General features: G+C 35.8%; 1 protein-coding gene across 28 annotated transcripts in view; it reads left to right on the top strand.

Annotated features, from left to right (window-relative positions):
* The window catches only part of TRDN (triadin), a 414373-nt gene that overhangs the window by 344620 nt on the left and 55471 nt on the right, over positions 1-14282 (top strand). For 26 of the 28 annotated variants that reach the window (XR_008548643.2, XM_054686250.1, XM_054686252.1 and 23 more), the window contains 3 exons: positions 9150-9176; positions 9886-9915; positions 13584-13613. Coding sequence is in view for 27 of the 28 variants with exons in the window: in XM_054686250.1 (XP_054542225.1) it covers positions 9150-9176; positions 9886-9915; positions 13584-13613 (87 nt within the window). In the remaining variant the exon portion in view is untranslated. The remainder of the gene's footprint in view (positions 1-9149; positions 9177-9885; positions 9916-13583; positions 13614-14282) is intronic. The other 2 variants (XM_054686254.1, XM_054686245.1) reach the window with 1 other exon arrangement.

Here is a 14282-nt window from a genome sequence, read left to right as displayed (position 1 = left end):
GGAGAGTTCTGTTTACCAAGTAGGGGTTTGAATATTTCAGCATCACTATGGTTAGTTAGGTCTGGGGTAAAAACCAGGTGAGATGTGGGAAGTGAGACTTGTAGTGAGTGATTTTCCAAGTAAGCCATAAGATAGACCTCTCTAACCTGGGAATGTTGATGAAAAATGCAGCAACTGTGAAGATGATTTCCTGATGCAATAATTGTTGAAATATTTACTATAGAGTTATGTTCCCACCCATACTGGATCCTAGTAACTAGGAGAACAAACAGGATGAACAGTGACATCGTGATTCAGCTGGGCCTTAACGTGGCCTCTATGCCCAACAAAGACAAAAGAGATGTTTCCCAAGAGATTGGCTAAAGTGATACAAAGGAAGTATTACAATCAGGAAGAAGAGAAAAATTTAACTCCCATTCCCACCCACAGCATCATGTTACCACTTCTGGCTGAGATGTTGATTCTTTAAATAGCAGAGGTCCCCCAAAGGTTCACAGATGTAGGCGCTGGTGTCCCCCTTTTGTACCTGTGACTCGTAAGACATAGGTTAACCCTCGACAGATGTACTCAGCTAGGTATTCCCTGAAGTTTAACAGCAGAGGGGGTACTCAATGACACCTGATAAGAGCCCTTCCATTTTGGTTGTAGTTGATCTTCAGGGGATTCTTCTTTCCAAGTTTTAGCAAAAGTAAGTCTCCTGGTTAAACAGGGGAGCTATTTTTCCTTTCTGAAGAAAAGTAATATTTTATTTTTATAGTGGAGAGCCTTTTGAACCTGACCCAAATTCCAAAAGGGAGAAGGGACGTTTGTATAGCTAATTACTATAAGCTAAGACCACAGCAGCTAAACTTGTCCACAGACAAGTAATTTTTATAAATACATTTCCTGGCTCCTAGTCTCTGGCTCCCACGTTGCTAAAAAGGGGTTCAAGGGCCAATTAGTGTCCACCCACTTCCTCTTTGATCCAGGCCAGAACATCCAACTGGCTACAAGTCCCCTGACTCCAAATGCCCCAGCCATGGGGGTCCCACTGAGGGACATGATGGACCCAGGGCAGGCAGCACATGACCTTGTCATCAGCATAGTACAAAATAAAACTTGGCCATTGATGCTGCCTCTAGCACACCATGACAAAAAGAGGTAATACAAAACAAAAATCAAGATCCATGGGCCGAAGGGAATGGAGTTGAGCAGGTACCCACTAGCCCCCAAATCCCTTCTAATCAACTTAAGAATCAAAAACCAAAAGCCAAAATGAGATTACCCATTGAGGAAAACCAACAGCATAGAATTAAGCTGTATTTGGAGGAAACACTGTTCCCACAGATCTCTAGGACAAAATACTTTACTATCAGACCACAGCAGCAGTCATAAACAGAGGAGAAAAATTAACAGGAGCTGACAAAAAAGCTGAAAGAGAGAGTTACATGAATCTGCATAGCTTTCAAAAGAAATATATTGCAGAATTGAAAATAAAATTTTCTGATAATTTAGCAAATTAATACCTTTAGAAAATTTGATTTTGATATTTAGGCCATTTGTAAAAAGTTTTTTTTACAAATAATTTTCTTTAATCATAGCAAGTTTTTAATTTTACACAAAGTTCCCTTTATCAATTCCCCCAATTATGAATCTTATCACAAATTACACAGACTATCTAAAACTTGCTTGAACTTTCTGACTTGTCCTATACTACCTCTTTCTTTTTTTTGTGATGGAGTCTCACTCTGTCGCCCAGGTTGGAGTGCAGTGGTGTGATCTCGGCTCACTGCAAGCTCTGCCTCCCGGGTTCATGCCATTCTCCTGCCTCAGCCTCCCGATTAGCTGGGACTACAGGTGCCCGCCGCCACTCCAGGCTAATTTTTTGTATTTTTTAGTAGAGACAGGGTTTCACCGTGTTAGCCAGGATGGTCCCAATCACCTGACCTCCTGATCCACCTGCCTCGGCCTTCCAAAGTGCTGGGATTACAGGCGTGGTCCACCGCACCCAGCCTATACTACCTCTTTCTTAAATAACCAGTCATTTTACTCTAGGACAAAATATGACTATACAAGATCCCCTTCATATAAAATTACTCTTTTATTATATGCTTTCTTGGAAAAGAAAATACATTTTTTTTGACAGAGTCTCACTCCACCACCCAGACAAGAGTGCAGTTGTGCAGTCTCGGCTCACTGAAACCTCTGACTCTTGGGTTCAAATGATTATGCTGCCTCAGTCCCCCAAGTAGCTGGAATTACAGATATGTGCCACCATGTCTGGCTAATTTTTGTATTTTTAATAGAAACAGAGTTTCACCATGTTGGCCAGGCTGGTCTCCAACTCCTGACCTTAGGTGATCTGCCTGCCTCAGCCTACCAAAGTGCTGAGATTACAGCTGTCATCCACTGCACCCAGGCAGAAAGTAGTTTTTCTATCCATAACATTCTTTACATCTCTCTTTTTTACTCACTGGTTCCCTCATATTTTGAACCTCCCTTTTAATAACTTCCAAATTAGACAAAAATTATTTTTTTCAAATAAAGGGTATATTTCTTTGGCACATTTTATATAAACCTAGAAAGGAAGAAATCCTGAACTGCCCAGCAGACATTGACATTCTATAGGTGAGGATTATTCTATCATTTTAAGACTTTAAACCACACAATAAGTTCATTATTTAAGCATCAATTCCGTTCTTTCACTTTTAACAGTTTTATCTAGACCACTTCTAAGAAACAAGATACCATGCAAAATGCGTCACCATTTAAAGCCGTTTTAACCATTTTAAAGCCTATGAACATCAGTGATTTACTTAGATAAAAATTCTGTTAAATTTTAGAAGACATAATATTCTCATCAAACTAGTAAGCTTTGACTAGTCTTATTTAATTTATGAGTGCTCTTTTATTTATAAGCCAATTTCAAAGCATGCTAGACATAACACATATCACAATGCCTGTAGATAGAGCTAAAGAAACACACTAGATAAAATGACCTATACAAGACAACTGGATTCAAGTTATTTACAAAATTGGGACCCATCTGCCTGACTAAATTTTGTTTGCCTCAATAGGTGTGGAAAATAGAAAGAGACAGGGAAGGGGATTCCATAGCATCAAATAAAGAAGGGAAGGAGTGAACTGCATTACTCAAGGGACTATCCCGGAGTCCCTAAGGCACCAGAGAGCTCACCCAGTAGTGGAGACACTAAAGAAAAATGTTCAGGCAGCTATTTATCTGCCACTGTGGGAAACTTTCCACTGGGTCTTGGGTCCAAGACTCCCAGTAAACTTACCTGAGCAAGACAGCTTGCATCTTACTGGGGACAGTGAAAAAGTTAGCTCTGGAGTTGGTGGAGAAATTTTTTTCTATCTCTCACCAGGGATAGTCAAAACATTCTTATTGTCAATGGCCCTCTTGCTCATAGCAGGCACACTGATTCTGGCTCTGGGGTCCCCAAGTTGATAGCTCTTGTCTGGGCATCCTAGACACTGACTTCACTACATTTACTCAAGATGGGTAACTCTGAGGGAAAAGGGACTACCCCATAGGCAGAGAGTAGCAGCTCAGGGCAGTTTTGCAGTCATATTTATACCCACTTTCAATTGCATGAAGATTAAGGTGCAGATTATGCAGACATTTCTATGAAAGGGGTTGTAATCACCAGGACATTGCCATGGAAAGGGGCAGTAACTCCTGAGTGTTGTCATGGCAATGGTAAATTGACATGGCATGCTAGTGGAAGTGTCTGATTGAAACCTGCTTTCACTGAGGCCCTGTTTTAGCTAGGCCTCAATCTGGTCCAGTGTCTGAGTGCCACCTCCAGAGTTGAGTTCTGCCCCCACCTCATTATTATTGACTGTGATCGCCATGAGAACAATAGATTACTAAAACTTATTCCTCCAGTTTAACTGAAACTTTGCACCCTTTTATCAACATCATCTCTTTTCCCATCTCTCCCTCTATTCTCTACCCTCTGGTAACCACCTTCCTATTCTCTGTTTCTATGAGATTGACTTATTTAGATTCCACATATAATCATGCAGTATTTATCTTTCTGTGCCTGGCTTATTTCACTTAACAGAATGTTCTTCATTTCCACTGATGTTGCAAATGACAGAATTTTCTTCTTTTTTTTAAGGCTGTATAGTATCCTATTTTGTGTGTGTACGTGTGTGTATATATTATATATAATATATATAACATATTTTATATATATACACTATACATACATACTATATATATAGTGTGTGTATATATATATATACACTATACATACATACTATATATATAGTGTGTGTATATATATATACACTATACATACATACTATATATATATAGTGTGTATATATATATATATATATACACACACACACCCCCCACATTTTTAAATCCATATATTTGTTGATGGACACTTAGTATCTTGCCTACTGTGAATAATGCTGAAATGAACATGGGAGTTCAAATATCTCTCTGACATCCTGATTTCAATTCCTTTGGATATAACAGAAGTGAAATTGCTGTAAACTAGCTGAAAATTGCTGAATATGGTAATTCTAGTTTTTTTTGAGGAGGCTTCATGCTATTCTCCAAAGTGCCTGTACTAATTTATGTTTTCACCAGCAGTGTACGAGGGATTTCTTTTCTCCTCATTCTCATCAACACTTATCATTCATCTTTTTAATAATACTGAGCTACTGATTTGTGTACATTAATTTTGTATCCTCAAACTTTGCTGAATTCATTTATCAGTTCTAGGGGCTTTTGGGAGAAGTCTTTAGGGTTTTCTGGGCGTACAATTATATCCTCAGCAAACAGCGACAGTTGGGTTTGGGTTTGGTTTGTTCTTGTTTGTCTAGTTCCTTGAGGTGTGACCTTAGATTGTCTATTTGTGCTCTTTCAGACTTTTTGATGTAGGCATTTAAGGCTATGAATTTTCCTCTTAGCACCACCTTTGCTGTGTCACAGAGTTTTTGATAGCTAGTTTCACTATTATCATTGAGTTCAAAGAATTTTTAAATGTCCATCTTGATTTCATTGTTGACCCAATGATCATTCAGAAGCATGTTATTTAATTTCCATGTATTTTTATAGTTTTGAAGGTTCCTTTTAGAATTGAATTCTAATTTTATTCCACTGTGGTTTGAAAGAATACTTGTTATCATTTCAATTTTCTGAAATTTTTAAGGACTTGTTTTGTGGACCATTAAAAAAGCTATTCTGATGATTTCCAGGATCTTTTCAGTTTTAAAATTCTTTCCTTTTGCATTATAAAATTTATAATGTCCTACTGCTCTTATACCAAATTATTATCTTGTATTAAACTTTAATGGACTTACTTGATGAATCTTTATAAGATCACCTAAATAAAAGTTTTTCCAGTTAAGATCTTTATATGTGTTATATGCCCCAAATAATATTACACTTACAAATTTTACAAAAGTCAAATTTTATGATAATGACTTATATTGTCTTGACAAAGTTAAAATATAATAAATCTCTGTTGAGGAACAGGACTAATTTCCTCATTTGATCTAATAATAGAGCAGTTTCTGTGACATAATTAAGCAAATTATGAATTTTGTGAATAAATTCATGAAAGTTCAGTTCGTTACTTGTATTTGGAAAGTTTACTTTTTTCTACTTTTACATTGAAAATTCTAAACCACATAATATATAGGCTTTAGGGCACTTTTGATTGGTTTTTGATATATTTATCTCACATTGTAGAGGTAGTTATAAAGTTTAATATAAATATAACAGAAAGTTTCTTTATGAATGAATTAATATAGTAATTTGACAAATATCTGTTAAAATATGTTAAATCTATTTACAGATATGTGGATCAGAAAGATTATTAAATGATATTATTTCACTGTTGATCACTTGATTAATCATCTTAGGAAGAAATTTGGTATAAAACAGATTATGTACAAGCCTTTATTTACATTATTCGATAATGACTGTGGAGCTAGAATTGTTAACAGGCTAAACTATATAGACTTATAGAACGTATATATAGAACTTATATATGTAGAACTATATATAGTTCATTGTAGACCTCTGACTATTGATACATATATAAATTCTGAAGCTGAGCCTGTAGATGCATCACTCCCATCCTCCAGTCTCTGCCTCTGTTGTCACACAGTATTCTCTCTGTGTGTCTTCATATTACATTCCCTCTATGTTTGTCCATCTCTGTATCTCTTTTCCTCTTTTGATCATAACGCTAGTCATATTGGATTAGGGCCCAGGATAATGATCTCATCTTAACTTAATTATAACTGCAAAAACTCTATTTCCACACAAGGCACATTCATAAGGTACTGGGCGTCTGGCCTTCCACATGTATTTTGGGAGACAGAAGTCGGCTTCTAATAGATAGATAGTATAAAGAGAAAGCAGAATAACTAGAGAGATGTTATGTGAATGCTGATGAGGTTGATATAGGACATGGCATGTAGACAACTAACTCGGAAAACCAAATTTTATAATTGGACAGCTTTGTGGGAATAGGCAGTTGTCCTGTATTTATCACAACTTGGTTTTATAAATAGCAGAACTATTAAGTCAACATTTTCTTAATCTAGTTGGGCTTTAAGAGCACAACTGAACACACATATTTTCACACAATTGTATGTGTGTTTTAGGGTTTTTTGGTGTTTCCATTCATGTTTCTTAGAGGATTGTGTCAATACATGTGTTAGATTCTCAGAAAGAAATATGAGTATGTATTATCCTTTCCAATACCACTGGAGAGAATCTCCATAACCTTGATTTTATCCTTACATTTAGCCAGAGCACATAGCTATGTCCCTAAAGCACATTTGTTGGGCCAAAAGTGACTTTCCTCTTATTGAACTGTGCTTTGTATTGTATCTCTGGTGCATGTTAAGAGCAGTAGGTGGAGTTCTGTAAAAGCCATCACACATTTAGGGTAAAAATATTGCTGAGGCTGTTATTGACATTATACAGCCTTTTGTTCTGAGAACCCAGGAAACAAATTTATCTCAGTTATCATTGCCAGTGATTACTCTGCTTCTCTTAAACAAAGTAAGTATTTACATCTTAAGAACACTGTAAATGGTTTAACATTTGTGCTTTTTTTCCGCCTGAATATCAGAAAGATGAGAGGTAAATTTGCAACCCAAGTCAAAGAAACTATGCAGTAACTGTAACATGTATTTTGTGTTCTAATACAATTCCTAAATGTATATATTTTTCTACATTCATTTTTGCTAAATTTCTCAATTTTTTACCTTGTTTTACTTATTTATCTAATGAACAAAAAAAGAATGAGAGCCTATCTTATCACCATGTATTAGGAATCGCACCAATTTCCTGCATTCAATGATAGATACACATGACCTCTGTCCTCAAATATCTCACAATGTAGAAGAGAAGGCATTCACTTAAGCTGATACTTGCAATAGATTATGACTAACATAATGATAAAGAGATCTACCAAGTAGTATTAGCACATAAAAGGAGTAAGCAATTCCGCTGCATCAGAAAAAGGCTTCTGAGAAAGAGACAGCTAAACTAGGCCTTAAGCAGAGGTTAGCCAAAAAAAAAAAAAAAAGAAAAGAAGAGGAATGAAAAGAAAATAGTGAGGGGACTAAACCCTGATGATGAAAAAAGTCAAAGAACATCTAGATAGAGAGATACTTTATGTGGATAGGAAGATTCAAAATTATGAAGGTGTCAATTCTTTCCAAATTGACGTATAGAGTCAATGCAATTATGGAAAATTCCCAGAAAATTATTTTGTGTGTGTTGACAAACTGAATATAAAGTTTATGTGGAATGGAAAAAGATCCAGAATAGCAAACACGGTACCGAAGACAAAGAACAAAGTTGGAAGATTGACACTATTGAACTTCAAAGCTTATTATAAAGTTTTAAAATTCTCTCCATTTTTTCTTTCCTTGGCCTCAAGTAGTTTCTTTGTGTGTATATGCTGTTCAGTGCTCTTCTGATGACTTAATGTCACCTTCCACACATCTCCAGAACTCCCTTCCTCTTCTCTGCTGCTCTCTGCTCTACCTTACTCTGATCTGTGATAACTGACTGTCTTGGCCTTTCCAGACGCCCAGCTCCATCTTATAAGCTCCGTGATTTGCCTAGGCTGAGTTGCTAGGCAACTCATTGCTGCACTAAGGCCTTGTAACTTTCTCCAAGCACTAAGCGGAAGCAATCACAGGGTACATCTCATTTGTTTCCCATCACTAAAGTATCACTGTTCTTTGTTGTCTGATGTTCAATATCTTTAAAACCATTGTTTTATATATTTTGTCTGTTTTCCTTAATTTCCAGTATGAGGAGTAATTAGACCCCTGTTATGTTATCTTTGCTAAAAGAAAAAGTTACTAGGATAGTTTTGAAATTAAAAGAAGGCAGTATTAATATTTATCTCATTACAGTAGAGCATACATATTATGTTTACCTTTCCCAAAAGCCAAGTGAACAGGAACTTAAAAAGAAAGGGAAAGTGATCAATATGGTCAAATATGTTCATTAGTCTTGGAAAGTAATGGGAAATTGGTGACCAGAGAGACTAATCCATAGAATGGTGGAGCTAGAAACTAGATTACAGTGAATTAATGATGAAGTGGGAGTGAGAAGTAGAAAAAACAAGTAAAGATGATATTCCTTAAAAAGTTGAGTTGAACAGTGACAGACGGGTACTAGATGGCATTTGTAAGAAAACAGAATCAGAGAAAAGTGTTGACTATTCAAATATTTGTTGAATGCAAAAAAGAGAGAAAATTAAAACTGACTATGAATAGAACAGAGGCTGACAAAATGGCCCACAGACTGGCCACTAGTTTTTATAAAGTTTTATTGGAACACAGTCAGTCATATTTATTTACATTATTATCTATGGCTACTTCTATATTCACACAAATGAAGAATTGTGAGAGACCATATGGCCTAAAACCTGAAAATATACACTATCTGACTGTTAAAGAAAAAGTTTGCCAATCTTGCACTAAAGAACTTAGCCATAAGTTACACATTCTATAGAATTTCAACAAAAAAGGATAGGTGGGGTCTATATGGTTTGATTTTTATTTTCAAATATATTATATCATATTCAATAATGTCAATTTAATAAGAATTGTATGACTCAGCCTTTAATAATTTTTTTACTTTTTTCTAGGCAAAGAAGTCAAGCCTAAACCTCCACGTATGTTATATGCATGCTCAATAAACAAATACGTACATATGTACATACATACATAAAACAAATCTTAAATGCATGCTGTTATTTATCTTGATTTCATGTTGAATATTTTGCTTAAAGTCAAAGGTTTGTTTTGTGTAGACAATGTACTCATTTTCTTACATGTATTTCTGAGAAAATGCTATACCAAAATTTTCCTTTATCCTTTATTCACTGGAAGTATCTTTCCTTACCTTGTCATTAAAAATCTCAGCGCACATTTCCATTATTTTCTCAAAAAAAATTTATTTTGAGACAGGGTCTCACTCTGTTGCCCAGGCAGTGGGCAGTGGTGTGATCTCTGCTCACTGCAACCTCTGCCTACCAGGCTCAAGTGATTCTTGTGCCTCAGCCTCCCCAGTAGCTGGGATTGCAGGCACGCACCAACACACCTGGCTGGCCTTCCAAAGTGCTAAGATTACAGGCATGAGCCACCATGCCTGGCTCTCAAAATATTTCTTATGGGAATAATAGTGAGGAATCTGTTGTTATGTACTAGTTTGCCACAATCATAAGAATATGGTTAATGTGACATTAACTTTTCGAAGTTAATAGGAGATTGAAACCAATGAATAACATAGAAAATAATTATATAAAAATAAATATGCACGAGTATATAGGAAATGAATATCTTTCTATAATCGTTGTTACTAATGTTCATCTATATTTTTAGAACTACAAGGAAAAAAAGAAGAGAAGCCAGGTAAGTATATTTTATTTATACACATATATGATTTCCATGTTTAGAATAAATAGCACAATATCTCCTTGCAAATGTCATGTCCTAGTACAAATATTATATCAAATTTTATCCTTGACCAACTTAAAAAAAAACTAACAAAATATATATTTCTCTATGCTACCCATTTCTAGAAAAAACTCTATTTGCATAGGTGAAATCTCTGAGAAATTTACATGGTTCAGAAGAAGTAACTGAGTAATTGAATTGATTCCCACAAAACCAAAATTTTCTCTGATTATTGTAGGACACAGACATTCAATCAGCAAAACATCTGCTCTCATCCTTCTCTCTTTTGAGGCTTCTGAGTCAGATGAACATTTCTGAAGGCTACAGTAGGCAGTAGAAACTTTTTCAAAAGAACACTCAACTGTCTGGTTCTGAACAGTTAAAATTTTGTTTAATGTTTCATAATTGTATTATTGTTGTAGGGCTACTGTAGTAAAATTCCACAAACTGGGTGGCTTAAATTCCACAAACTGGGTGGCTTAAAACAACAGAAATTTATTCTCTCACAGTTCTGGAGAGTAGATGTCCAAAATGAAGGTGTCACAAGGGACATGCTTTCCATGAAATCTGTAGAGAGGAATCCTTCCTTTCATCTTCTGGTGTTTTCCAGCAATCCTTGGTGTTCCTTGGCTTGTAGATGCATCACTTTCAAACTCTGCCTCCATCATCACATGGAAACCTTCTCCCTTTGTGTCTCTAGCTCTGTAAACCCTTCTCCTCTAATAAGTACACCAGTCATATTGGATTAAATACCCACCCTACTGCCCCATGACCACATCTTAACTAATTACATCTGCAATAACCCTATTTACAAACAAGTTCATATTTTAAGGTACTGGAGGTTAGGATGTAAGCATACCTTTTGGAGAGATGCAATTAAATCCATAACAGTCCATTCTCTGGCTGGCCCAAAATTTATGTCCTCCATAGGTGCAAAATATGTTCACCCCATCCCAACATTTCTAAAAGTCCTAACCATTCTAGCATGGTTCTAAGTCCAAAATTTCATCTAAATATCAATTAACAGTTCCAAATCTCATTATCTAAATCATCTAAATCAGTTACATATAAAACTTGGAGTATGATTCTTCCTGCAGCAAAATTCCTCTTCTCTTTTTGAACCTGTGAAAACATGAAACAAATTATTTACTCCCAAAATAAAATGATGAGATACGTATAGGATGGACATTCCACTTTTAAAGGGAAGAAATTGCAATAAAATAAAAAGAGGTCCTGAGTCCTAAGCAAATCCAAAACCTAGCATATTTCAAAGCCTGAGAATATTCTTTCTGGCTCAGTGCTCTGTACTCTGGGACTGGTGGAACAGTGGCCCTGTCCTCTTAGCTCAGTGTGCTGACAGCCCTGCCTTCTCTGCCACAGGAGGTCCCATTAACCCAGGCGTTTGAATTCATGGCTTTTCTTTTGGAGTCATTATCCCTTCATTTTATCATGTCTCTGTCCCTTTTCTGTCCAGGCTGGCATTGTTTTTGCTTCTTTAAAATTCTCGAAAACCTGACTAGTGTCACATTCAATTCATGGGGCGTCTAAGCCATTAGATAAGAGGGTCCTCCACAGATGTTTCCTGGATAACCACATCTCTATTTCTGTCTTCTGCTGAAGTGGCTCCATGAGTCATACATCTAACCTCTTTAGCAAAAGTTTGTCCAACCACAACCTTGGCTCTATCTCCATGGCACACTGTCTAGATAGGCTGAGAATTTTCAGATCAGTAAGTGCCAGTTCTTATTTGATTAACAGTATCTTCTTAAATTTATGTGTATCTTTCTTTTCACATTTTATTATAAACAACAAGGAGAAATCAGTTTGCACCTTCCATACTTTGCTTGAAAATGTTCTTAGCTAAATTTTTAAGTATTCACTTACTATTTCCATCTTCCACCTAACAGAAAAACACAATTAAGCTAAGTTTTTTGCCACTTTATAACAAATATTACCTTTCCTTTAGTGGCCAATAACATGTTCCTCATTTTCTTGAGACCTCATCTTGAAAACTCATATTTCTAGCAACATTCTACTTCTACTTACAATAATATATATCTATATGATTTGAATGTGTTTTCTCAAAATTTATGTGTTACCTGTGTAATAAATAGTATTGACAGCTGGAGCCTTGAAGAGGTGATTAGGCCATAAGAGCTCCTCTTTTGTGAATGGGAACAAGGCCGTTATAAAAGAGGCTCCATGCAGTGTTCAGCTAGCCTGCTGTCTTCCCCTTTTGGCTTTGCCCTGTAAAGACACAGCATTCCTTCTCTCTGAAGGACACAGTAGCAAGGCATTATCTCCAAACCAGAGACCAAACCTGCTAATACCTTAATCCCGAACTTCACGGTCTCTAGAAGTATAAGAAATACATTTCTGTTCTATGTAAATTACCCAGTCTGTGATATTCTATTATAGCAGCACAAAATGGACTAAGTCAGAAATGTAGCATTTAAAATGACAAGAGCTTTCTCTATAGCTCTCTTGAGTTCTTTCTGAGCCCTCATCAGAATAACCTTTAATGTCAATATTTCTGCCAATAATCTCTTCAAAGCAATCTAGGCTTTCTATATTAAGTGTCTCAAAATTATTGTAGACTCTACCCATTACCCAATTTCAAAACCACTTTTACATGTACGGGTATTTGTTTCAGCAGCACCTATGTTCCTAAACCAAAATTGATTAGTTTCCTTGGATGGCTACAATAAAATATCACAAATTGTGTTGCTTAAAACTGGAGAAATTTTTCTCTCTCACAATTTTGGAAGTTAAAAGTCCAAAATCAAGGTGTTGACAAAGCAACACTTCTTTTTAAACCCGTAGAGGAGAATATTTGTTTGCTTCTCCTAGCTTCTGGTGTTTTCTAGCAATCTTCGGTGTTTCTTGGTGTGAAGATATATGACTTCAATCTCTGCCTCTATTATCGCATGGTCATCTTCTCTATTTGTGTCTCTTTTTCTCTTCATATAAGGACAATAGTCATATTGGATTAAAAACCTACCCTTCTCTAGCATGACCTCATCTTACCTTAACTAATTACATCAGTAGCAACCCTATTTCCAAATAAGGTTACATTCTTAGGTACTGGGGGTTAGGACTCAACAGATTGTTTGGGAGAACACATTTGAGCCATAACACTATTTGTCTCAATTCCTAAATCACGTAAGTACCCAATTAGATCTATTTCAAAGAGTCTCTTCCAACTCTTGTTGTTAAAATAATTTATCTTATGTTGACTTTGGAACTATTTTCTGCAATAATCATCTTAGAAAAAAGTAGAAAATTTAGATTTAAAAGAATTAGCTATAGCAACAATTTCACAGACAAGTGCAAAGCATGTTTCTGTTTCATGTTTAATAGTCCATCATTGGCAAACAAGTGTAAAACTGAAATAAATTTTAGTAAAAAAAAATTTTTTTTTTAAACGGAGTCTCGCTCTGTCACCTAAGCTGGAGTGCAGTGGCATGATCTCAGCTCACTGAAACCTCTGCCTCCTGGGTTCAAGCAATTCTCCTGCCTCATCCTCCCAATTATGATAACCAAATAAAATTATTTCTAAAAATTAATTTGCATTCTAGTTTATTTTTTCAGGTTTTAAATTTTCTGCCTTTTCTCTCCCTCAGAGCCCCAAATTAAAAAAGAAGCAAAACCAGGTAACATGAGCTTTATTTTATACAGATTCAGAGTTGACATTATCTTTATTTTATTAAGTACTAAAAGAGGCTTACATCTCACTAGGGAGACATGCACAGAGTCTCCAAGTTCCTCATTATTTTGTCAACTCCATTGCTCAACATGATTTTATAGCACTGGATTAGGTGAGAATGGGAATATTCCCTAGACTAAAACACCTAGAAAATGGCCTTAAATAAATCTCAACAGAGACTCTAGGTTTCTGGAGACATTTCTAAGGTTTTTATGAAATTAATAATAATCATGCTTAACTTATGGCTTTATTTTCATAATTCTGGTGGCTTTGTTTTTATAATTCTGAAGTATTTCCAGTAATATACGAGAATTATAAAATCATAAAGTTATAGACTATTGTGGTTTGAAGGGAATGAGAGCAAGAATTTATTAAGCGTCTATTGTGAGCTAAGGACTAGCATAGGATTTTTACTTTCATCATATCATTATGAGAAACAGACAGCATGGCAATTATTACCTATACTTAATATCTGAAGAAGCAGTTCCATAGCTCAAGTTCAGAAAATAAGTTATTATTCCAGGATTTTCAAGTTAATCAATGTTGAAGCTAGGGGTCTGCCCCATGTCTGATTTGCACCAAACCCTGGGTACTCCCATTAAGAGATTGTCCCTAA

Source organism: Pan troglodytes, chromosome 5 (genome assembly GCF_028858775.2).
Source record: "Pan troglodytes isolate AG18354 chromosome 5, NHGRI_mPanTro3-v2.0_pri, whole genome shotgun sequence".
In the NCBI taxonomy this organism is placed as follows: Eukaryota; Metazoa; Chordata; class Mammalia; order Primates; family Hominidae; genus Pan; species Pan troglodytes.
Note: the sequence above shows the minus strand (reverse complement) of the source record. Positions and strands in the feature narration are given on the sequence as shown.